General features: G+C 45.5%; 1 protein-coding gene across 10 annotated transcripts in view; it reads right to left on the reverse strand.

Annotated features, from left to right (window-relative positions):
- Positions 1-24,256, reverse strand: part of LOC306817436 (C-terminal-binding protein 2) — a 101,117-nt gene that overhangs the window by 19,656 nt on the left and 57,205 nt on the right. For 9 of the 10 annotated variants that reach the window (XM_079334303.1, XM_079334297.1, XM_079334301.1 and 6 more), the window contains one exon: positions 538-692. In XM_079334303.1, the coding sequence (XP_079190429.1) occupies positions 538-692 (155 nt within the window). Of the gene's footprint in view, positions 1-537; positions 693-9,942; positions 10,814-24,256 lie in introns of those variants that run through there. The other variant, XM_079334295.1, reaches the window with a different exon arrangement.

The raw sequence follows: 24,256 nt of genomic DNA on the forward strand, positions 1-24,256 counted from the left end.
AACAAACAAAAAGCTCCCCGCTTCCCCCTTCTCCTCACCGCCCAAGGTCTTTGATTGAATTGATCTCTATGCAAATATTGCGTTTTTAATATGTCCCATTTTCATAAAAACAGCGAGAGGAAAGATGTAGCAGCTCTCGCTCCGTCTGCAGATGGAGAGATAGCACTTTGGTGATACACATCTCTGTGGTTGTATATTGTTTTGCAGCCTCGGCGCTGCATAAAAAGCAATAAAAGAGCCTCTACAAGCCAATGTAATTACACTGCATCCCCGCCATACAAGACTCTCTATTAGAACAATGACACGATGATGTCGGCATTGCAGTCTGTAACACAAAGTGACATTAAAATCATAATGAAGCCACTATATTTTAACTGGCATGTGTATATGGAGCCAGTATAATGCACTGCACATTTCAGCGCTGTGATAGAAAAAAGAGCGGAGCAGACATGAGTGAGTGACATCGCTCCATAAACTTTCTGCTTGGAGCACTTGGAAAAGCAATAAGTGGTGTTTGGGAACTTGTGCGTCTCCTACCTTCTCGTGTATTTCCTGTGTGGACTGAGCATCACAGAAGGCGACAGTCGCCAAGTCTTTGAGGATGGGCATCTCCACAGTGCAGTCGCGCCCATCCAGCAGCGCCACCAGGGGGCGGGGATGCATTGGCCCATTCATGATTTGGGGCCGAATACCTGGAGACAGATGGAGGAGAAGGAAAGATTAGTTAAGGTAGAAGTCAAACAATCCAGTGTAACTTTCCCATGGTGAAATGTAAACGGGTGAATAGATTTATTTCCTGAGATTTGGACAGTTCTTCCTTTGAGACCTTTTTTTTGGTGCATTAAGCAAGACAACGGTCAAGGTGAAATAACGCAAACTAATTAATTTATTAATTAATTTTACTTTTGAAGATTTTTACTGATTTCAACCTTGACTTACAGGGTTACAAAAATTCAAAAACGGCTACATTTGGTTAGAAAGCAAACGTCTTGTGGCAAAAGTGTAACATGTAGTCTTTATTTATTACAGTAAAAGAAGCAAAGACTGAATACAGTGTGTCAACGGGATGTGACACATTTGAAACTGCTTTTTGAATTGACCTAAATGTATGGAAAATTTTTAAGCAAGTACATCCCAGTTTGTGAGAGCATTATACTAAATGTGCAAAAAGTTTAAACAGAAAATAAATAGTATTTTGCAAACTATTTCACAAAACCTCAGTGACTGACGTTCTCTGGAAGCTGAAGTCAATTGTCTTTTTTCTTAAAAACAAAAAACAGGATGAAAACCTGCTTCCACCTTGTGTATGCAGATGTAGTGATTAGGATATTGTGGGGGGAAAGGCTTCTCTCAACGACCAAGCACGGCTCAATAAATCAATGCGCCTACTTAAGAGTGGATTAGAGCACAGCCTCACTTACAGGAATCCTGTTGGTCTCCGGGCTCCCTAACACCAACATCACATGCAGAAAACCTCCCGTACAAATAGGACTATATAACATGCAGATATGCAGGTGCACACACGAGCACAGTATCATACAAAAGAGAAGTGTATTCCCCGGTGTGTATACAACAGCTACTGCACACACACTGTGGCTGTTCTCATTTCTCAGTTCAAGGTAGAGGATCGTACATTGGCAAACCTGCAGGTGAAAAAAAAAAAAAAACAACCTGCGAGCTGCACCTTTAGTAATCCTGCCCTGCCTCAAAAGAGCCATGTTTCATTGAAATGGAGGGCGCTAGAGAAAACGCTACAAGCCTTATGAAAAACAGCCAACTCACATCAACACTTGAGCGCACTTAACAAAGCGCGTGTCGCAATTCTGTTTTATTCCCCCCCTCCCCAACGCCGCGCTCGTTCTCGTTCCCTCTCGCCACTTTCTTCCTCACTCGAGAGTGAAGAGGAGGCAAGCGAGCTCCCCAGTGGGCCGACCTTCTCACACAACCCCGCTGAAGGAGATGTGTCGCGCTGAGAAGACAGACAATTACAAGTGCTGCTTCATACAATGTTAACAAGTACGGAGCATCAATATTCATGCTGCTTCGGAGCTGAAGCGGCGTGCGACTCAGAAGGAGAAAAAAAAACAACAACAAAAAAACTGTTTCCTCCTGAGAAGCGGAGCCTCGGCGCTGCACAGGTCGCGGCCCTCTCTCTGGGTCTCTAGATATGGATCTGTTCAAGCTGACTAAACAGGGTAAAAGTCACTCCAAGACGAATCTCAAACCAGCAGGAATGTCTAACATGTTTCTGTGCGTTTGTATTACATCACTCTCTTAGGGAAGGTGTGCACACTTTTAACTGATCCTGAAGATTAGGATGACGTCAGCCTCCTGGGTCGAGATAAGGAGCAGGGTGGAGGGAGAGGAAACGAGAGGAGAGGCCCATTAGGGACACGCTCTGTGGGATTAGAGCAGCAGAGGAGGCTGATTAGGGCAGATAAAGGTGAGATTAAGAGATTTAAGATTAAGGAAAGTTGTGTGTGTGTGGCCGCTTTACAAACAGACTGTCGTATGCAGGGAAAGGAAAAAAAAACAAACAGGTGGGAGGAAGAGAGAGGAAAAAGGAGAAAATGAGCATGCATAAAAAAACAAAACACTAAACACTGCCTGTTCGCTTGAAGAGCTCCCGGGAGGCATATCAGAGAAAGAGGCGAGAGAGAGCACATCAATGACAGTGAGCCGTCAGTCCAGAAGTGCATCTTTTCGGGGCAAGTGGTGGAGGAGGGGAGCGGAGCTGTCATCTCCTTGTGCCACCCTCCTATTGTCATGGTGATCACTTTAAATGCTGCCAGTTTAAGTGCACCTCTTATTTGGCGCAGAGCGTTAAGGTCGAAGGCGTCGAATCTCGGTGGAAGGGGTGGAGGACGTTGTTTTCTTTCCTGACAGACAGAAAGACACTCCCCCCCCCCCCTCTTTCTCTGTACCCACAAGCTGCCAACAAACAACACCACCCGCCATCACTGCTTCATGCCTACTTATCACACTCCCGGTTCGGGATGGGTGACATGACGGCGGAGAAAGGTGAGGCGTGGCGACTCGGCTGTCTGTGCCACATCTGCGACTGACAGCATGTTGAATATTAATGGAGGCAGCTGGGTGGTAAAGACCGGGTCCATTACAGGAAACTGGCAAGGTTTGTGAGAGAGGCAGCTTGTACGTTAAGAGCCTGGAACGATAAACTGATGAATTGATAAAAAACCCCCCCAAAAAACAGTTCTGATAATAAATGGAATCACGTTTCCCGCCTTCTGGTAATCTCTTCCCCTCTGTTCTATTTAACTTTAAACTGATTACGGCCTATTTATAGAAGTAACTTGTGTTTAAAGTTGAGCGTAGTTATTGTTGGCCACAAGGGGGCAGGACACAATCCAATCAAGCTAACGGACACAATTATGAGCAAGAGTTGTTCAAGTCAACTTCCTGGGTTGAAAACCAGCTTTGTGTGAGCGTTAAACACATTTTTTATTTTTTTTCCGCATCTCAGTTCGTGAAGACAGATAACCTGAGGGACCCTGGGTACGTTGGGCCCACTTCCTGTTATCGACCCCTGCTCTTGCGCCTCATTTACACAGATGTAAACAAGCATCACGTACGAGCAGCGGGTCCGTCAGTCGGTTGATCGAGAAAATTAAGACCATTTCTGTGTTCAGGTAAAACTGCTTTGTAACCCCCGTCTGGAATGATAACGCACCTCGTCACAACAATGACTGCGATTGTTCTATCGCGCTAACTTCGCTCTCGGCCTGATTTTAATGTTATCTGACAGACAAATTCCTCCCTACTCAAGTTTAAATGCAGTGAAGCCAAAACATTACATAAAAAGGCTAAACAGCTCAGGCATGGGGGCTGCTTCAGAGATTCATTTGTGCACTTCAGCTAAAGATGCCTCTTCAATATCAAACTGTCAATTTCATTCTACGGCTTTATCCGTGATGTTGATTAAGACTCGACTCCCAAGAAAAGACCCGACAACACCTGTAACCTTCTCCCTGCCTCCTTTAAGCTGCTCGTTAGTGGCTTACACAGCTTACAGACAGCAGTGGGTCATCAGGTGAGAAGAGGCGGCAGTGGGAGAGCCACAGCTTCCAGGCAGCATCGAGCCCTCGGGCAGAAGTGAGACGTGCCAAACTCTATGAATCGTCCAGCGGGGGGGGGGGGGGATTCTCTCTCTGACCTTTCAGTGTCTCACTCTTTCAATCTCGCTTCTCACCGACTCTTATGCTGCAGCATTTCAACGAATTGTCTACAGCGTGGTATTCTCGCAGATCCCTGTCAGCATGATAGCATCTTTTGACAGCTTCTCTCGCTGTATCTCTGTTTGCCCCGCCATGCATCCGCTCCTCTCCGTCCTTTATCTCTCGTCCCCCCCCCCCCACACACACACACCATCTCCACCATTCCTCAGCTGTCTTAAAGAAATCACTGCCCCTCCTTCCTCTGCCGTCCTCTCACCTCAACTGCCAATCCCTTCTTCCCCTCATTCCTTTTCCTTCCCACACTGTTTTGCTCCATCTATCCAGGAGCCGGGTGTGTATGTGTGTATGTGTGTGTGAGAGAGTGTGTGTCCTCCTCCAGCGTGACAGATTGATTCTGATTTTGATGGAGAGGAGATGATTTATGCGGGCAGGGGGAAAAGCAGTGAGGTGACAGGCAACACTCCCCCTGCGCTAAACTGACAGCATGTACATCAAACCAGCGTAAAGCGAGACCACTGGGTTTGTCAGCTGCAAAATACAACCACACCCAAAACTGATAAATCACAACACCTTCCTTTCTCTCTGCAAAACCGTTGGTAAAGTAGGTCAAACAGCGTATCGGAGAATTCAAACTCAAAACCAAGGTTCTTATAAAAATAGTGTTGCCATGAAGCAATTAGTAGCCTTTTTTTTTTTTATTCACCTTCAAATGTATCTTTCATCTCGACTGGAGTTTAAAAATTCGGCGTGGCTCCAGCCTCAGAATTCTCTCCACAGAGCCCCGGAATGACACCAATAAATATCTCAAAACACTTTTTGTATTGAATGGCTTCGAAACACCTCCACTGCGACAAACAACACTCGCAGCTCTCCGACGCGAACGGCTCTGTCACAGCGTGTTCAGAAGTAGCACTCAAGACCCTAAAACAGGCCGTTCAAAAGGTCTGCCATGTTCCCTGCGGGCTGACGCTCCGCCGCCTGTTCGGCAGCCGGCCGCTGGCTGTCGGACTACAAAGACGCCTCGAGATTCTCGGAGACGAGAGAGGATGACGTGCACTACAGTGCGTCGAATGTCCACAAATGTGCACGTTGAGAGCTGGAGGGGGCAGCATGGGGGAGGGGGGGGGGGGTATAGGGGGTATGTTAGAACAGCAGGAGGCAGAGTGCTCTTAATTTTACTCCTCTATTAATTAATCCCCCTCATTTCCTTTCCTCTGTGCTCTCGCTTCCTCTGCTTGTTGCTAAACTGTTGCCAGGCTGCCCGTGTGTGCGTGTGTGTGTGTGTGTGTGTGTGCGTGTGTGTGTGTGAGAGAAATGATTTGGGAGGTTTTCATAGGGGGAGGCAGCTGCTGTCATGGCTTTACCTGCCAAGGGAAAACATGCATGTAACACACACACACACACACACACACACACACACACACACACACACACACACACACACACACACACACACACACACACACACACACACACACACACACACACACACACACACACACACACACACACACACACACACACACACACACACACACACACACACACACACACACACACACACACACACACACACGGTAATGATATACCCCATCAGGTCTGGACGGCTGCTAATAATTCCTTCATTAGTGATGTCTCTACATTTTTTCTGCGTATTCATTCATGGCAGTGCCTTTCAAATATAGAAAAGAAACATCCACTGGTGCTGGGATCAGACAGATATATTAATCCATCCATCTATCCCAGTGTTTCCCAAGTCCCAACCTTCTTCCCCTGAGCCTCCCGACTTGTATCTGAGAAAACCCGAGCCCCCGAAGGACCCAGGTTGAAAAGAAAGATGATACATCAACGTTAAAAAATGAACATGAATCACAATGTTTTCATTAGAAACCCTCCATTACAGGTGTGACTGTTATTTGACATCGTTCTACAGACCTCCTGTTTTAGTGTTATCACTGCGTACAAGTGTGATGTCAACAACCCGAGAGCAGATACAACCTCGCTCCCCTCTACGAATTATGCTGTTCCGGCTTGTGAGGCTGGAACCAAACCCTGCTGCCACTGGACGGGGGTCAGAGATCACCCTGGACAGGACCGGGTCGCCGGCCAATCACATGGCTGACATCAGCCACCCGACTGTCCACTTCTTTAAATCTCTGAAATTGTTCTAACATGCTTCATCTGCGATAAAACAAATGTTCACCCTTTATCTTGACTTGTTCCTGCCAGTCCCCAATTAAATCACCCGCAAGAAGTCAGGTGAGCGGGTGTGTGCATGCAGCAGGGAATATTCCCTGCGAGCAAGTGGTGGTGTGATGGCGTTTAAATCCTGCAACCGGGATCTTCATGCACATCATGAAGACGCTTCCTGCAGTTTGTTTATGCGGGGACGACTTCCTTTTTCTGTCATGTCCCGCCTTCTTAAACATCCCCTCTACCGTCCCTCATGAAAATGTCAAGCTGTGTGGGGGGGAGGGGGAGTCCATGTAAAACCATTCACACTCATTAAGCAAGTCGAGGTCACCAATGAACCTCATGAGCTCTGGGAGGAAGTCGGGGAACCTGGAGGGAACACACTCATGCACGGAGGGGAGAACATGCAAACCTCACCCGGGCTGAGCGGACGATCAGAACGAGGAAAAAGGAACCAAATGTTTTTTGCTGCGAGGTCACAGAACTGCAGCATCCTGCTGCCTGACATAAAACATTCTTATTAACACATGGATTCATTGAATAACGCTATCAGCACGACACTTAGATCCAAATACAAGACATGTTCCTGCAGTGAAAAACACTTCTGCTTCCACGACAGCTCTTTACATGAACATACATTATGCATGACCTTGAGTCACACCTTCCTGATCGCCTTTAAATAAAAAAGAAAAAGACAAGATGAAGCTTTAAAAAGGAATTCTTGTTTTCTTGCAAAAGCACAGAGAGATGAATCGCGTGCATTTCAGGAGGATGAAAATAGGTTCTTGAAATCCTATTTTGAACATTACTCTCAATTTGGGGCTCGATAAGACGTTACTTAAATCTTTTCAGAGCTCTGAAAAAAAAAAAAACAGCCAGTGAGCGCAGATAACCATCTAAAGGAGACGTTTTCACAATTAGAACGCACAACGGTTGCTCAAAATAAGAACTGGGTCAGACTGAAATTTATTTTTGAAAATCTAGGTCTTACTTGATTTAGATAAGTGGCATCTTTAAAGTCCCATTTCCGCCTGATTTTCTGTTTTTGTGTTTTTCAGTTTCTCTCCGTCATCAGTATTTTGACTCCAATCATTCCTGTAGACAAATACTTGTGGAAGCAGGACTGGGCCCGGGCTGGATGCTGGGATTCCTGAGCCAGCAACACTTAGTCAGAGTTTGGCAGCAAGGACGCAACAGAGCGGCGCACTGAGAGGATGAGGCCAGAGTTTCCATTATGTGGGGAAGAAAAAGAGAGAGCAGGGAGTTTTTTTCCCTTCCTACCACTGGCCACTGCTGCTGGTGTTATGTTGCCTCCATGAAGAAAAAAAAAAAAAGCAAAAGGGGAAGCGCAGTCGTGTTGTGGTCAGGAAAAAAGAAAATACTAAGTGAAGAAAAAGCCGAAAAGAAAATGGCCAGAGAAGTCACTTTCAGTGGTAATGGGAGACCAGATACACGCAACTATCATCATCTCCTGCCACTGGTAACCTAGCAACGCCCAAGCTGCTGTTTGCAGGTGGCTCCTTCTTGACAACAAGGCTGCTGCTGCTGCTGCTGCTGACCGCCGACAGTTACAGCCATTTAGTGTGCCACTGTGAGCAGCACTGAAACATGACCCACATCTTCTGGTTAATGCAGCCAGTCAAACAGGGGGAGGCTCTGTGTGTGTGTGTGTGTGTGTGTGTGTGTGTGTGTGTGTGTGTGTGTGTGTTATATTTGGATATGTGTCCTGTGCACCTTTGAAATTTGAATAGTTTCACTTTAAATCTGAATCCAGAACATCATCATGATGGAAACTAATCTGTTTTCTGTTCATTAGAGAAGTGGGATGTAGAAATAATCTAGGTTGCTGTCGTCTCAATAAACATTGCAACCAAAAGATGATTTCTGCTGTTTGAAACCGCTCTGGCAGTCGCTCATCTCAGCTGTAGTTAATTAATGATAATTCTCCAAATAAATCGCCCAAAGCCCAAACTCAAACTTGGCTTCTGCATTGCTAATGTGCTCCCCACGAGTTGGCATCTGTGCTTCGCCAGATATTATTTGTTGGACGAGATCAAACACCAGACAACCATTCAGATTAGTGAGTGGACTGCGCGTTTCTGGCAGCTGAGCATGGATGTTAAGTTTTAACAAGAGACGATGGCGCTGATGGCATCCCGTCAGATTAGTTAGAAGTTACAGTTTTTGGAGCGAGGAGCTGAAAGACGTGAAGTGAAACCGCACGAACTTCATCAACGAGCTGTTCTGAAGAGATGATTCTCAACCGTGCTTCGTGCTCAACGACGGCGACTTTGACGCCTTCTTTTAAGAAAAGTTCGTAAGTAAGGCGTGCGGAAAAGGGGTTCTCATAGAGGCAAAAAAAAAAAAAAAAAAAAGTTTGCAAAGACAGATCTGCGTGTTCACAACAGGAACTCACAGGCATGGATCGGGCATCGGATGAATAGAAACCCACACACACACAGTATGGCGGGGTGCCAGCAGCTCTGACTGTGGAGTAACAGAGAGGACTTGGCATAATGCACAGATGTGCCGTTGGGTCAAACAACACTTTGTTTTCCTTGCTGGAGTTTCCTCCCTCTTCATGTGGCGCTCTGCCAGAGTCGTACTTCTAGTTTACTGGGGCTGAAATACTCCTTTACTACTTTACTACACGCACACACACACACACACACACACACACACACACACACACACACACAACAGACCTGTCATAAACACACACAGAACCTTCATCTGTCAGTGACAGCACGAGGTCACTGCATGAGTTGTAGTGGCAGAAGAGAGGAGGTGAAGCGGGTGAGGGGGGTGGGTGGGTGGGGGTGTAAGAAGCCTTTGTTGGCAGCCCTTCCCTCCCTTCACTTCCCCCAAAAAAGTAGCACACAAAGGCCACTTGTCCTGAACTGCCAGTGCCCCACCCCTGTCACCACCCGGCTGCCCGCCACACCAAGCCGCCCATTGCCAAGAAAATGAGCGAACGCCTGTTTTTAAATAGTGCCCTGTGTGTGCGTGTGTGTGTGTGTGTGTGTGTGTGTGTGTGCGTGTGCGTGCGTGTGTGTGTGTGTGCGTGTGTGTTTATGGGCGGGCCTAGCTCGCACTCCACCACCGGACAAAAGCGAGTGTCAACAGCATCCATGGCATTGACCTCCTAGCCCTTCCTCTCTCTCTCTCTCTCTCTCTCTCTTTTTCCCGCTCTTTTATTCTCCAGCGTCCCCCCCCCCCAGGCAGCGGAGTGCGCTCAGATCCCAAAATACGCAGAGGAAGTACAAAAGCACGGAGCCAAGTGCAGCAGCAGCAGCAGCAGCAGTGCAGGACAGGCAGACAGACCACTAAAATGACAACACCATTGGACCACTCACCCCAACCTTAGCGACCACACAACACACACACACACACACACACACACACACACACACACACACACACGAGCCTCCCCCTCCAAATATTCCCATCCACCTACCTCCCACCCACCCACACACCCACCCTCCCACCCACCCTCCCACATGCCAGACTTTATTAGACATCCAGAAAAGAAAACAGGAAACATGCTGCTTGCCTGGAAAATGTTGCCTCCACATTCTTCAGCTTAAAATCTACACATCGCAGCAAAAAAAAAAACAAAAAAAAAAACCCAGAAGATGATTGAGGCAAGTCGAGGGGGGGAGAAATTTGGAGAAAAAAAAAAAAAAAAGTGCAAAACCCTCCACAATAATCCAAGGAGGGGACCCCCCCCTTTTCTCTTTTCTTCTCCTCCTTCACTTCTTCCTTCGACCCCCCTCCCCCCCCTCCCCCGGAGTTGCTCCTCTTGGACAGGCCCTGATGGTGATGGGGTTTTGTTTTTTTTGTTTTTTTCTGCGAAGCGAGCTCTCACTAAGCTCCCGGCTGCATCATGTTCAGTCCATGCCTTTGAGCGCTGCGAGAAAAGCACCATACACTCCTGGCGTCCTCCTGTGCGCACACACACACACGCACGTACGTACGCACGCACACGAAGCAGCGTGCAGGCTGGTGATCGGATGGCAGCGAGGTTGAAGAAGACGAAGGGAGGGGGGGGAGAGAGAGGGAGACGCTTTTGTCCTTCTTTTTTAGAAATCCCCAAGGAAAAAAAAAAAAAAAAAAAAGGCTGCGATGGCTGAAAACTCTCTCTTGCTGCTTCCTCTGCTGTCAGCTGCGCAACATCTACTCACACGTCCCTCTCTCTCTCTCTCGTTTGCTCTTTCTCCTGCCTTTGTCTTTGCTGTTAATAAACCAGGAGGGGCAGGAAAAAAAAAAGAAAAAGGATCCCGCAGCAGGAAAAAAAAATCCTGTCTAAATCAAAAGTGCCAGCTCCAACATGCAGCGCGGAGCTCTCTGAGCTCGCACAATTTACTCCCCGGCTGCGATCACTTTATAGGATCCTCACACACATAACACACTGGAGCACAATCCCTCCTCCCTTTTTTCCTTCCCCCTCCTCCTCCTCCTCCTCCTCCTCCTCCGTCTCCCCTTTTTTATGTTTTATTTCTGATGTGGACTCCACTTTGTTTTAGGAAAGCCTGCCCCCTTTTTTTTCTCCCCCATTCTCTCTTACAAACACACACACACACACACACACACACACACACACACACACACACTCTCTTTTGCTTTCGCTTCATTGCAGCTTCACTTCCCTCACCCTCATGATTTTTTGGTTTCCTCCTCTTTTTCCAACTTTCATCTCCATCCCCACCCCCCAAACCCCCCCCCCCCCCCCCCACACACACACACACACACACACGAGAAAAAAAAACAAACAAAAAAAACTCACCCCACCCTGGCATTTTGCGGGTTACCAGGAAGAGATTGGAATAGTGAAATACACACACTCACTCTCCCCTCCTTCGCTGTGAGTGCTACACACACACACACACACACACACACACACACACACACACCCAACCAGAAGAACAATGCAACATTCATGCCGCACCAGCAATAACATTACAGCTGTAGAGTTGGCTGTTTTGTTTTTTTTCTTCTTTTCGCACCATCAGGGAAGTCATCAGAGCCGAGTGTGTTAAGTTCACAGTTTGGTCCCTGGAGGGGAGAAGAGGAGTGGGGAGGAGTGAGAGGAAGGACGGCAGCAAAACTGACAGATCGCTCTGCTGAACAACTCCCGAGGACGGGCGGCGGAATACACCACTGTTTAGAATAACAATGTAACCGGAGCCTCGCTGCAATTCTGCAGCACGGCCAGACCATGGCGATGCACACACACACACACACACACACACACCTAACCGGCTGCATGACAGGTGCGACCAATAGACAAAGAGTCGGCATGGTCACACGCCACATCTGATTATCACTGACAGTGAAGTGAAGAAGTGGAACAGTCCAGTGTGAGGCCAATTTCCTGCTTTTCTGCAGGAGAGTTGTGTGCATCCACTTTAAGGGTGTGTGTGTGTGTTTAGGTGACTATCAGCACTGTTTGTTTCTCAGCCCGTACGAGAGGAGACGCGGCATGTCGGCTGAGCCGCCGTCTGCACCGATGACACATCTGAGGGAGTGTGGCCATCAAAGGCGGCAGCAGCCCCCGCTTCCTGCCAACCGGCCAGACACACACACACTTACACACACACACACTCACACTGTCGATGGAGTGCGGGGACACGCCTGCCCCTCTGATCTTTCTCTCTTCAATAACATAAGAGGACGTGCAGGAGGAGGGAGGGCAGCTGATTGACAGCAATATGTTAATATGGAACGTGGCAGATCACAGCTTTGCATCAAACACGGCCGTCTGTAAGGAGGTGGATATTTTAACAAGAAGATAAAGAATCAAGGAGGAGATACCAAAGAACAACAGAATTGTTTTTTTTTTTTAAATGGCCATTGGTGACTGCCAACCTCTCAGGGTCCAAAAAAGGTCATAAAGTATTGAGCTGCAACCTGAGAGATATTCTACCATATATTCTACCACTCGTGTATATTCTCTGAGGGGCACAAGCGATTAATCAACCAGCCGATAATACCAGTCAAACAGCACTTCATTTGAGTATCATTGTATTACACTAGCAGCTCTCTTTCCAGCTCTGCTCATCGGAGAATGCTTTGTGGATTACAACATACAAGGATTATGACTCTCCAAGCGGGGATGCATGTACAGCACTTTCCCGTTTACTATCTTTTATAGATTGAAGAAAAAAAAAATTAATAATAATATACCGGCCAATATTTCAGTATCAGATTTGTTTCTCTCCCTATTATTGATAATCAGTATCAGACCCAAAAAGTCAGTCAGTCCCTACCTTTTTTTCCCCTTTTTAAACGAAGCTTAAAAGACTGAGTTTTATAACCAGCTTTGTTTTATCGTGCAATAAATCTAAACTAAACAAGAGAGAGAAGAGGAGAATTTCTTTTTTTTTTTTTTTAAGTTTAGAGTTCAATTGGGGTTGGCTCACACTGCAGGCTGATAGGGGCGTGGCTGCATTTTCAATTTGTTCATTTAATGTGAGTAAAGAGTACGCTGTGTGAAGCACGTTCAGTTCATCGACAGATTCAAGGTTGTTGTTTTTTTTTTTAGAATTTTGAGACAAAATAAAAGAAAACCTCAAAGAAACGGTTAACAATTTCCCTCAGGATCAATAAAGTATCTATCTATCTATCTATCTATCTATCTATCTATCTATCTATCTATCTATCTATCTATCTATCTATCTAACAAAACACATTATGAGCACTGATGCTGCCTGAATTGACACATTCAAGCGGAGTAGTTTTTCTCGATGGTGTCAAGGAAATGAGTTTGAAATTGAAGGTCAGACGTTAACGTCTGTAAGAGTTGGCGATAAAATGACCTGGAAACAGTTTTAACAGTTCATAAAATGATGGATCAAACTGATCAAACCTCCAGTGCGCTCTCTTCATGTTGGTTGCTTAAACTTTTAAAAGAAGCCAGAGGACTTTTTTTATGTGCTATAATAAGACAGCTTTGAGTAAAAGGAAATACTGCCTGAGACAAAACACAGCAGCTGCAGCACCTGAAGCATTCTTTACATGACTCTGCTTTGTTTGGTGTTTGACCCACTTCAGAGTCCTGGACCATGTGTTTAAAGCCCTCTGTTAATAATTCACTTTTATATTTTGTTTTTGTTTTTGTTTTGTTGTTTAAAATGAGTAAAGAGTTTTTTTTCACATAAATCTTCAGCAGTGGTTGAATTGATGTCGATACTTGTGCTCGTACAGTAAGTTGGGTCTTGCTCCCTCAAGAGCTGCTGGTGATCTCTCCTGCAGGCATCACGGCTGACAATCATTGGCTAATGAGTCCAGAGGATCGCAGGTCTCTTTGGAAAAGGTATGCACACAGCGAGGATGGGGTTTGTTCGTGCAGCCGCAGGCCTGGTGTGAACAAACAGCTAATACTCCTCTGACTCCAGCAGTTGACGTGCGTGTCGTTACATGTTTGGAGGGGGCGAGTAAACACTAATGAGAACAGATTGGCACAGCAGGTCCCCCACCACCACCACCACCACCACCACCACCCAACACACACAAACACACACTTCCTTTTTCAGATGTACAGCAGCCAGACTCGGGTGTAAACCAGCACTGAAGGCTACATCTGTTCTCCCCTCGGCAAAGCCGACAACACCTCAGAGCACGAACACACACATTTATGACTGCGAAAACTGATGCATGAAATATTTAAAGATCATTGTTGTATCTATTTGTTCTTGACTATTTATTTGAAGAAAAAAATCTTTTTGTGCTTTGACACCCACAAGGACAGGTTGATGAAATATCAAACCATCCTGCTACGGTGTGTTCTTTTATAGAAGTAAAGCTAAAATTGAAGCATGATGATCCTTGACACCATTTCAGCTCCATGTTTACAGGCAATAAACCCACAGTTCATTTTTTTTCTTCCTTTGATGCGTTTTTCTTTTTCTTATTTTAAATCCAAAGAATGTTTCACATCCTCTCTCCGACTGCTTTTTTTACAGCTCTGACCTTTTGCACAGTGAGACATCAAGGGCAGGCGGTCATGCTCTGGAAGACCCGACAAATGGCCCCTGAACCTCCTTACAGCCCTTGTGGATTTAGCGTTGAGAGGTAGCCCTCTTCTTTAACCGGCCTAATTATACAGTAAGCGCCCTTTTCCTGTAAGTGCTGGAACTCTGCTGCTGAGAGGACGCTGGATGTAGAGGCTTGTTAAATCTCCCTAAAGCACTTAAATGGATTTGAAGAAAGCGAATGGTGGAGTGAGCCAAACCTGCCGTTAGGAGACGAGGCTTCAGCTGACCACATTACGACCAGAGGTTCAGGGGTCCGTTTCAGATGCTCAGCTCGAGCCAGCAGGGGAGGTTCAGCTCAGGAGCAAATGGACCCTGGAGAATAACCCTACTAGCTTCTATTTTTATTGCTTAAGAATTTTTTCCATTCTGGATTTCTTTTTTGCAGTGTGTTAGGGATCATTTCAACATCTTGAAGTTTGAACTCTGTATTTATGAACTGTCTTATGCACTACAATACGCATCCAATATACATTTTCATATTCTCATTCTCACTTTAAGACTTTCCATTTGAACTCATTCCTATCCAAGAAATAGTCCCTGTTCTCCATCAATTCAACTTCTTTTCAGTCATGAGATCCATTTCAAACTATTTCAATTTCCACATACAGTTAAAGGGGATATATTGTGAAAAATCCACTTTTAAAGTGTTTTTGAACATATATGTGGGTAACCTGAGTATCTATCAACCAAAACTTGAAATAAATCCATCCAGTCCTTTGTTTGCGGTCAGCTTAAGTCTTACCACACAGAGAAAACTGCTCCGTTTGAAATGTTCTCAGTTTGTGACATCACAAGTTGGATTCTGGTAAGAAAATCCCCTCCCCTCTCCTGGTATTTCCACCCATGGACTCCACCTCCAGCAAAACTTTTGTAAATGTCAGCCATTTTTATTCTCTACAGAGGAGTGATGTCTTCTGGGAAAACTCGGTCTCATTGCATTTAAAGAGACACACACACCAAAACGGAGCGTCCAGAGAGAGCTGGTTTAGACGGGGTCACAAACCTCCTCTAGTGCTTGACTCACGTTATATTTTAACCAAAGCACAGCACAGATGTTTCATTTAGAGCACATGGGACTGTTTGAAAAGGTGTATAAGGGATATAATATGTCCTCTTTAAATATTTAAGCTGAAACAGGACTATAATTTAACTAAGGCGAGTAGACACAAAGAGGCCCTGTTCACACTTGAGGCTGAGTTGTTGTGGACGCCGCAGAAGTCATCATGCAACAACGCACTATCGGCGTCCCAGTCTGTGAATTCACAGTGTTTTGGGGAAACACGGCACAGTGGGAACTCCACATGACACACGGTCAGACTTGCCTGACGCCTCTATTACTACCTCTGAAGACAAGGGGGGGGGGGGGGTCACTTGGTCCTACCGTGTCCTTCCTGCGACATTCACATTTAAGGCGAAACATCAGAGAGGGGAAAATATTGTGGCTTGAAACAGCTGTGTGAAAAGGGCTGCAGTGTTATGACTACGACGGAACAACAGTCTGATACGTTACAACGATGACCGTTTTTTGTCTTTGTATCGATGTGGTGTCTAATCAGACTTCATGAAAGTGTTTAAAAGACGAATACTGGCAATCAGAAAAGATTATTAAACACTTTCACTGCATATTTTCACACTGGTAGCATGATATAAACAACTCCATTTATTTAAGCACAGTCGCACTTAGCATAACTATACAGTACTCAAAGCCATTTAGAGTTCTGTTGCGCTAAACAATTCCCATTTGTAAGCTGTTTGTTCTTTGGTACAAATATGGATTTTACCCTACAAAGTTTAATTTATCTAAACAGCTAAAGTAGCCAGATATGCTCTGCAAACTGGGTTCAGTGAAATTTGTAGCGACAAGACAGAAACTTAAGAGTCAAAGTAAGACTTGTAAGGAAGCATGATGCCTTCTTAATAGTTTGTCAGTTATGACCTTCTCTTTTCTGCTCTCCCTCTTGTTGCGGTTGTTAACTCACTAACTTTTTTTTTTTTTTTTTTAACTAAAGAGCAGGGAGAAATAAAGGCTTCTGCAGTTGAACCAAAAAAAAGTCATCTTAAATCTGAGTAAATGGAAATGAACTCATACATCGAAATCACACAAAGTTGTTTGCTGGGAAAGGCTTCTCGTTGGTACATCTCGTTGTGCGCGTTGATGAATAATGGCTAAATCATCTCAGCCAAAGGTCACATTTCTTCGCTGAACAAGTTAGTTTAAAAGCCTAAAATCCCGAAAGACAAAAAAAAGCATCGACTGCCTCCAACATGAAATAACAGGCGAGTGACTGCTGTGAGAATAAATCAATGCTGAGAACAGAGATTACACTTTGTCTTAATAAAAGAAATCCCTGAGATTTTTTTGTTCTTGAGGCTCATTGACTTCAATGTAAGGTGGCTGATATTTAGTTGGTGGATACCCGTAATGTGAGAAGGGTTGGAGAAAATAGGAAATGAGAGCAGTAGTAGTGTAGTATTTGGTGACGCACGTCCGATTTCCCCATTGTGAATATTTATTTAGGAGGGCCCAGGTTTATCCACTGAGAGGCACCTGCCATGGCAGCAGCAGCCAGGGGTAAATACCGCAACCCCCCTAGGCTTGTATGTAGAAACACACACATGCACACACGAGCCCCCCTCACCCCCCCCCAGCAGTGGTCCGAATAACAACCCTGAGTCAACACTGGCTCTCTGCTTTTGTTTTCTCTACCTCCCCTCCTCTGTTACCCTCCCACGTTCCAGTCCCTGCAGAATCCCAAGGACCGCGGCTGAAAAGATGACGGGATGAGGAACGGAGAGATAACGAAAGAGAAAGATGAAGAGAGCGAAAGAGGAGGGATACACGAGAGAATGGGGATGCAAATCAGAGTATTTCATATAGGGGGAGCCGTGGAGGGTGAGCGGGCTTTACTGTATTCTTCTAGGCAGGAACGGCCCCCCTGTGGCCTCTGGACCAGTTGCAGCGACAGTGAAGGGAGAAGCTAAATGTAACGTTCTCACTCTGCTCTTTTTACTCGATGAGGAATTCAAGAAGAAATACAACAACTGTAACTAAAAAAAATAATAATAAAAAAAAGCGGCAGCTCTTGGAAGCTGGTGCAGTCATAAAATAGAATGATGTTTTGCTATGATTTCATGACACCATCACTGCTCCATCCTTTCTTCACTCCCTCCCTCCTTCAAGTTGCTGGACTATGGGCACAAATTACAGGCTGACCAAAACACACCGACGCCACCTCCCCCTCATGGAGAAAAAAAAAAGAAAAGAAAGAAACCAGAGCGTGTGCAAGGAGTGGAGGGGGGATGAGGACTGAGGAAGTGGCCTGAGCCAGCTGCAGGTGGTCTCCAGATGTGGGGGACTCTGGGGACAGGCCACTCTGGCGCTGTTAAGGGGCCGACTCAGATCTCCCTTCTTCCCCTCTTTTTCCCTTCTATCGCTCCACCTCCTCCCTCGGTGACAGGAGCCATCTGGCCTGGCAGAGAGAGCGGAGGGAACAGCAGAGAGTCCCCACCCACCCGAGTGTGGCCCCTGCGTACCACTCAGCAGAGTGCGCGGGTAAATAAAATGCATGCACACACATTTACACCCCCCCCCCCCCCCCCCCCCCCCCCCCCCCCCCCCCCCCCAACACACACACACTCGGAAAGCTGTCACATGGCTATTAACCCATAGAAGCCGTCGCCCAGCTGTGCTCCATTACAATAAATACAGCAGGGTCACGAGGTCTTGTCAGCGAGGAGTCAGCCATTGATTACAATGAGGTGTCCGCTTACAGCCTTTTAAAGCTCACTTTGCTCAAGAGTTACAACCATCTTCATCATCATAACCCCCCCCCCCACACACGGAAACAAACTCCTCACCCCTTACTTATCCACCACCCTCCACATTTGCAGATGATATTTCACCCTTCCTGTAGGAGAGCCGAGCCGACCCCCCCCCCCAGCCGCTCACCATAACCCTGCAGTCGCTGTTCGCAAAATACGACACCTGCGACCCCTAAAACCATTTGACGAGGACAGAGATGCATCGAGTGCAAGTTTATATATTCCAAACCACAATCTGTATGAGTGCCAATTTTATTTAAGTACCAAGGACTGATACTAATATCAGTACCAGTACTGTGCCAGTATGATGGTGGTTAACAATAGTCGTGTTATCCATCGTACAAACACTCAGTCAGTTTTTGTGAGCACGCCAACGAATGCACCAATCCGATCACAGCAAATAAGCCAGAATCTCTTCTTTTAACTGCCACAGGAGAGGTACTCTGTCTCACCTGAGTCTATAGGCATCAGAATCAACTGAAAAGGATACAACGGTACCTGAGCATCGCTAAATCTACACCTTTGTAATCTTACTGAAGTGTAATTACCAGAAAGTAGCATAATGTTCTCAAATGAGTGGAACCCCTCCCCCAGTTCAGCCCCTTTAAACTGTTTCCTGGAAGATAAATATGTTGACTTTTTTTATTTGAGGAAAACAGAAACCCCCCCCCCCCCCCTTTCCATTTGTCAGTCATTACGACTATGTTAAGAACGTTTCAGTAAAAGGTTAGCAAGTGAAACCCTGTCGCTGCTTCCTGCAGCCACATTTGCTCTTTGCATGGATTGGAAACACTCCTAAAAGGATTCCTGAGTAATTGTCTCGGCTGCAGTAGAAACTGGGAATGGGGGGAGAAAATGGACTGTAAACACTGACAGGGTACAGGGAGGGTAGTGGGAACATAATGGGCATTGAGGGCGACTGGGGGTTAGTGCAGCGCTCTTCTCTTGGATATTATTGAAGGAATAAAACACACCATGTCCTATTATGTATGTACAACATATGAAACAGGAGAAAGAATTGCCCCTCGAGTAGTTTTTAAGTATTCTATTTATTCAATATTTTAGCCTTTGTTCTCTGGCATGACTGAGGCTCTTTTAAGTCTTTGTCCTTCAGGGGAACTTTGTCAGTTCGCTTGATAGACAAATAAAGACGCTAAATGTGACTAAAATGTCCTAAAGACATAATGAAACAACACAGCTCTGAAGCTTGAAGGATTTGTCTGCTTATCCTCTTTGCTGGTTTTATATGTTCTCACATGGGAGACGTTCTGAGAGTGCCCGCTGTGTTTTCTGGCTGCTGAGCCGAGTGAATGGCACCCAGTGGCATTGATTTGCAGCGCGGGCCGCAGATCAAACCGCAGGACAAAAGACGAGGCGTGAGGACAATGGAGGAACACAGCGGGCCGCAAGGGAAAACGAATGACAACCGGTCGATCGGGACGGCCACAAACAACTCGTTCCAGGAAGGAGCAGGCGTCGCAACATGCGACGAGGGATGGCGTCTACGGGAGAGAGAGAGAGAAAAAAAAAATGTCCACAGGAACACAGGTTGCAGTTCTACCTTTTCATTTCTATTCTTTTCATCTTCAATCTTCTACCCCCCCATCCAAACACCTCCTCCTTGGCTACAGACCATGGAGAAAGTAAATATGTGAGCGAGGTAAAGCAATCGGTTAACCTTTGAAATACCCTGGCAATGAGCTCCGCCGCTCTTTACTCTTTTCAACTGCACTGGGAAAAAAAAGAAGGAGAAAAAAAAAACACACACAAGGTTGGCCACCACTTCAGAGGGGATATTCAATATCCATGAGCTTTTTCATTTCACACTGATGAATAATTCAGGGTGACCTGCCCACCACTGAGAGAGAGAGAAAGAGAGAAAAAGAGAGAGAGAGAAAGAAAGAGCGAGAGAGAGAGAGAGAAAGAGAGAGAGAGAGAGAGAAAAAGAGAGAGAGAGAGAGCGAGAGGGGGGAGGGAGAGACAGAAAGAGAGAGAGAGAGAGAGAGAAAAAGAAAGAGAGAGATAGAGAGAGAGAGAGAGCGAGAGAAAGAAAGAGAGAGAGAGAGAAAGAGAGAGAAAGAAAGAGAGAGAGAGAGAAAAAGAAAGAGAGAGATAGAGAGAGAGAGCGAGAGGGGGGAGGGAAAGAAAGAGAGAGAGAGAGAGAGAGAAAAAGAAAGAGAGAGAGCGAGAGGGGGGAGGGAGAGAAAGAAAAAGAGAGAGAGAGAGAAAAAGAAAGAGTAAGAGAGAGAGAGTGAGAGTGAGAGGGGGAGGGAGAGAAAGAAAAAGAGAGAGAGAGAGAAAGAGAGAGAGTGGGGAGGAAGGGAGGCACAACAAAAAGAAGGACCAGGGAGGTGTGCAGAGGTAGTTGTCTGTTTTAGTGGATGCAGCTGTTGCTGTTAGACGTTCACAAAACCAATCTCCTCCCCAGCTGCCATGGAGAGCAGAATAATACGCAGCAGAACTGTCGACGGATAATTGGGGGAGATTATATCAAAGCGCTGCCATTCTTACCGCAAGCGAGCTGTGAGCGCTATCACTGCTGTCCTGTAAACAAAACAGACCAAGATAGGAAGACCAGTAGGATAAACGTGACAACGCCATGCCCAGAAACAGTCGGAAGTTTCTTTTAACCAATGAGGTGAGGATGGTACTCACACACACTCAGGGTCTCGGGCACATAGATACACACACACACACACACATACACTCACATTAGCTATTCACGCTTTGCCGGGTACAAAAATGACATTAGCAAAACACGACTCAGCAGATCTTAAGTTAAACTAATGCTCCCTGAAGTGAACGATGAAAAAACACCAAAAACTTCAACTCATGTAATTCTACACAAATGTTAAATGCCTCTTTAAAATCCAAATTAAATCAGTTTTGGTGACATCTGATTTGCTCGAGCCTGGAATACGGTTTGAAGAGAAAAACGCTCTTTCAGAAGTTATGGTGGCGTTCCCTCAACAGTGAAAGCGTAACTCTCATGGAGGCGTTTTGGCTCCAAACAGTGTTCCAAGGAGGGACCCGTCGTTTCCTTTGGATAAAGTTGGTGAAAATACAGCACAGAATTGTTTCACTTCTCCAACTTTCCAATTTAACATCCGAGTCTACACAGTGCACCTTTATGGGGAATTTCATGAATTACGAGTTCCCATGGGAATAACCAAATACAGCGTGAAACTGAAAAATTAGGGCCTCTCAATCTTAAAGTCTGAAGGGTCACAATCAATATCTGCTGCAAATCCCCTCCCTATTTTTGCCTCTTAACAAAGCCCAATCAAATGTTTAGTCCAATTTTTCTTTGACAAAACTTTGAGTATTTGAAGAGCAACAACAATGCTTTTAAGGAATTCATATAAATTAAACAGATAATAAAAAAAGGGTTAAAAACAATATATGAATATTGAATATATGTATATACAGTTATCTGATACAAAGCGAGTTTGGCTGTTGAAAGCTACAAAAATGTTTCACTCAACTATAAGCACAGCAGTAACACAAGAAAAAGATTAAGACTTGTGGCCCATTTTCGGACCAAGGATGACACTTCTGACCCGGTACAGAGGTCAGCTGCTTCTACAGTGTGCACGCACACATACACACACAGAGACACACACACACACACACACACACTGAAACACTCAAGCTGTCACAAGCAGGAGGAGACCAGCTGTTCCTCATTCGCTCGAAGGCTCTGTTCCCTCCATGGGTTGGCTGGCTTTGCAGAACCATTAATCCCTCTGCGAACACAACCAATGGTTTGGAAAGATCAACCATGAGAAAGGAGAGAGGGATTGGGGGGGGGGGGGGGGGGGGCTCCGAAACACTTTTTTCTTTTACTTGTTTTTTTTCCCTCTCTCCCTTACAATAAAAACAACAACTGCACTGGACACATTGATTTTTCTGGCCATATTTCCCCCGAGACACCAACAACACAGAGGATGAGTGGAGATGGAGCAGCAGATAGTTCATGTAACATTTACCAGACACATGACAGAAGGGCTGCGCACAGATAAGCATGAACGGCATCGTGATTGCAGGTTTATACAGTACAGAGTGAGACATGTTTTTCCAATGCTTTGAATTTGCAATCCAGAACATCAGGTTTGAAATCAAGCAGTAAACATGAGGTTAACTTGCTCGTCTCAACTCCAAATGTGACGGGTTGAGTGATGTTGATTGTAAGGCAATCATCCAGAGCAACTCCCAAAAAACAAGACATGGCAAACCAACACATCTAAGGTTAAGAAGCTGACAATTCAAGATATTCCTGTGATCATATTCCACCTGACTGAAGCTAAGACAAGCCAATAAGCAAGTATTTTCTTTAAACGTGTGGGTCGAGGACATCAAGTCATTTTTTTTTTTAAGGTTTATTTTGGGCATTTTTCAAGCCTTTATTATAGAGGAGGACAGTGGATAGGGTAGGAAATCAGGGAGAGAGAGTGGGGACAGACATGCGGGAAAGACGCCACGGGCCGGAGGCGAACCCGGGCCACCCGTGCAAGGACTATAGCCTCAATACATGGGATCGCACGCACTGCCACTGCGCCACCGGCGACCCCCATCAAGTCATTTTTTTAAATGACTTTTAAATTGACTGAACTTTGATTTTGTGTGTTAAATTCTGTTTTCTGAGGGCGCTGGTAAGGGGCGCCTCATGTAGGGAGGCTGTAGTCCTCCAAGAGGGCGGCCCGGGTTCAAATCTGACCTGAGGCTCCTGTTCCTCATGTGTTTCCCCCCACTTTCGCTCTCCCTAATTCACGACTCTATCCACTGTTCTATCGCTCAAATAAAGGCACAATAAAAGCCCAAAAATAAACTTAAATAAATGAATAAAAACTTACTGACGCCCGGGCTGTCAGGCAATTCCAATATACGGTATAAATGATCAATCTTCTCTCACACGTTCTGATTTGCTTCCATCAGCCATGAAAAGTCATCAGTATTCATTTCTGTATTTTTCAGCTGAGCTTTCATGAGTAATTCCTACGATGTCCATCTGTTGGTGGGAAACAATCAAGTTAAAGCTTTAAAGCTTAAAGTCGTCACTTCAACATCACATGCCAGGTATAAAGAGCATCACATCATTTATAGGTGATGTTCGCTGTTGAACAAGAAAAAAGTTTGACGAGACTAAATCAGCGAGTTTCCCCGTAACAACCTCTGACTGATGTCATGTGATGGAAAAAAAAAAAAAAAAAAAAAAAAACAACCTCTGACTGTCTCCACTCATTCATTTCAGAGGGATTATACAGGATGACACACTCCCACTGACACGTGATGCCAGAATAGTAACACACACACACACACACACACACACACACACACACACACACACACACACACACACACACACACACACACACACACACACACACACACACACACACACACACACACACACACACACACACACACACACACACACACACACACACACACACACACACACACACACACACACACACACACACACACACACACCACAGATCCATGCGGGCACTCTTAAAGGCACACAAACACACAGATGGCTAGTAGGATTCCACTCCTCTAATTCTCAGCCTATTCCTAGACAGGTAACATTTAAGCCATTAGCCTCTCCACTATTAGAGCCTTTAACTCATTACTGCATCAATAACAACAACAAAGGACCGGATCGATACGCAGCGCAGTCTGGAAGTACTACGGCAGGAAGGCTTTTTCGTTATGTTCCATCTCTACTCCAGCACATTGGAGTTATGATCGAAATACGATCATGACATACAGTTAAACTTTCAAAATCTTTATGTCATAGAGTTTATATTCACATAAGATTAACCCAGTAAGAAATGTTGCTTTTCCTTCTTTTCTTTAAAGTAGTTTTTTTTTGTTTTTTTTAAAGTAGTCACAAGTGGTGTCCATCATCTGCTGTCTGCTTGGTTGCAATCAAACCAAGCTGAACAACCGAGCCCAAGATCACTTTACAAGCAATTACACCCAAAGAATCGATGCTGGTCAAAA

This window comes from Symphodus melops (assembly GCF_947650265.1).
Source record: "Symphodus melops genome assembly, chromosome: 21".
NCBI lineage: Eukaryota > Metazoa > Chordata > Actinopteri > Labriformes > Labridae > Symphodus > Symphodus melops.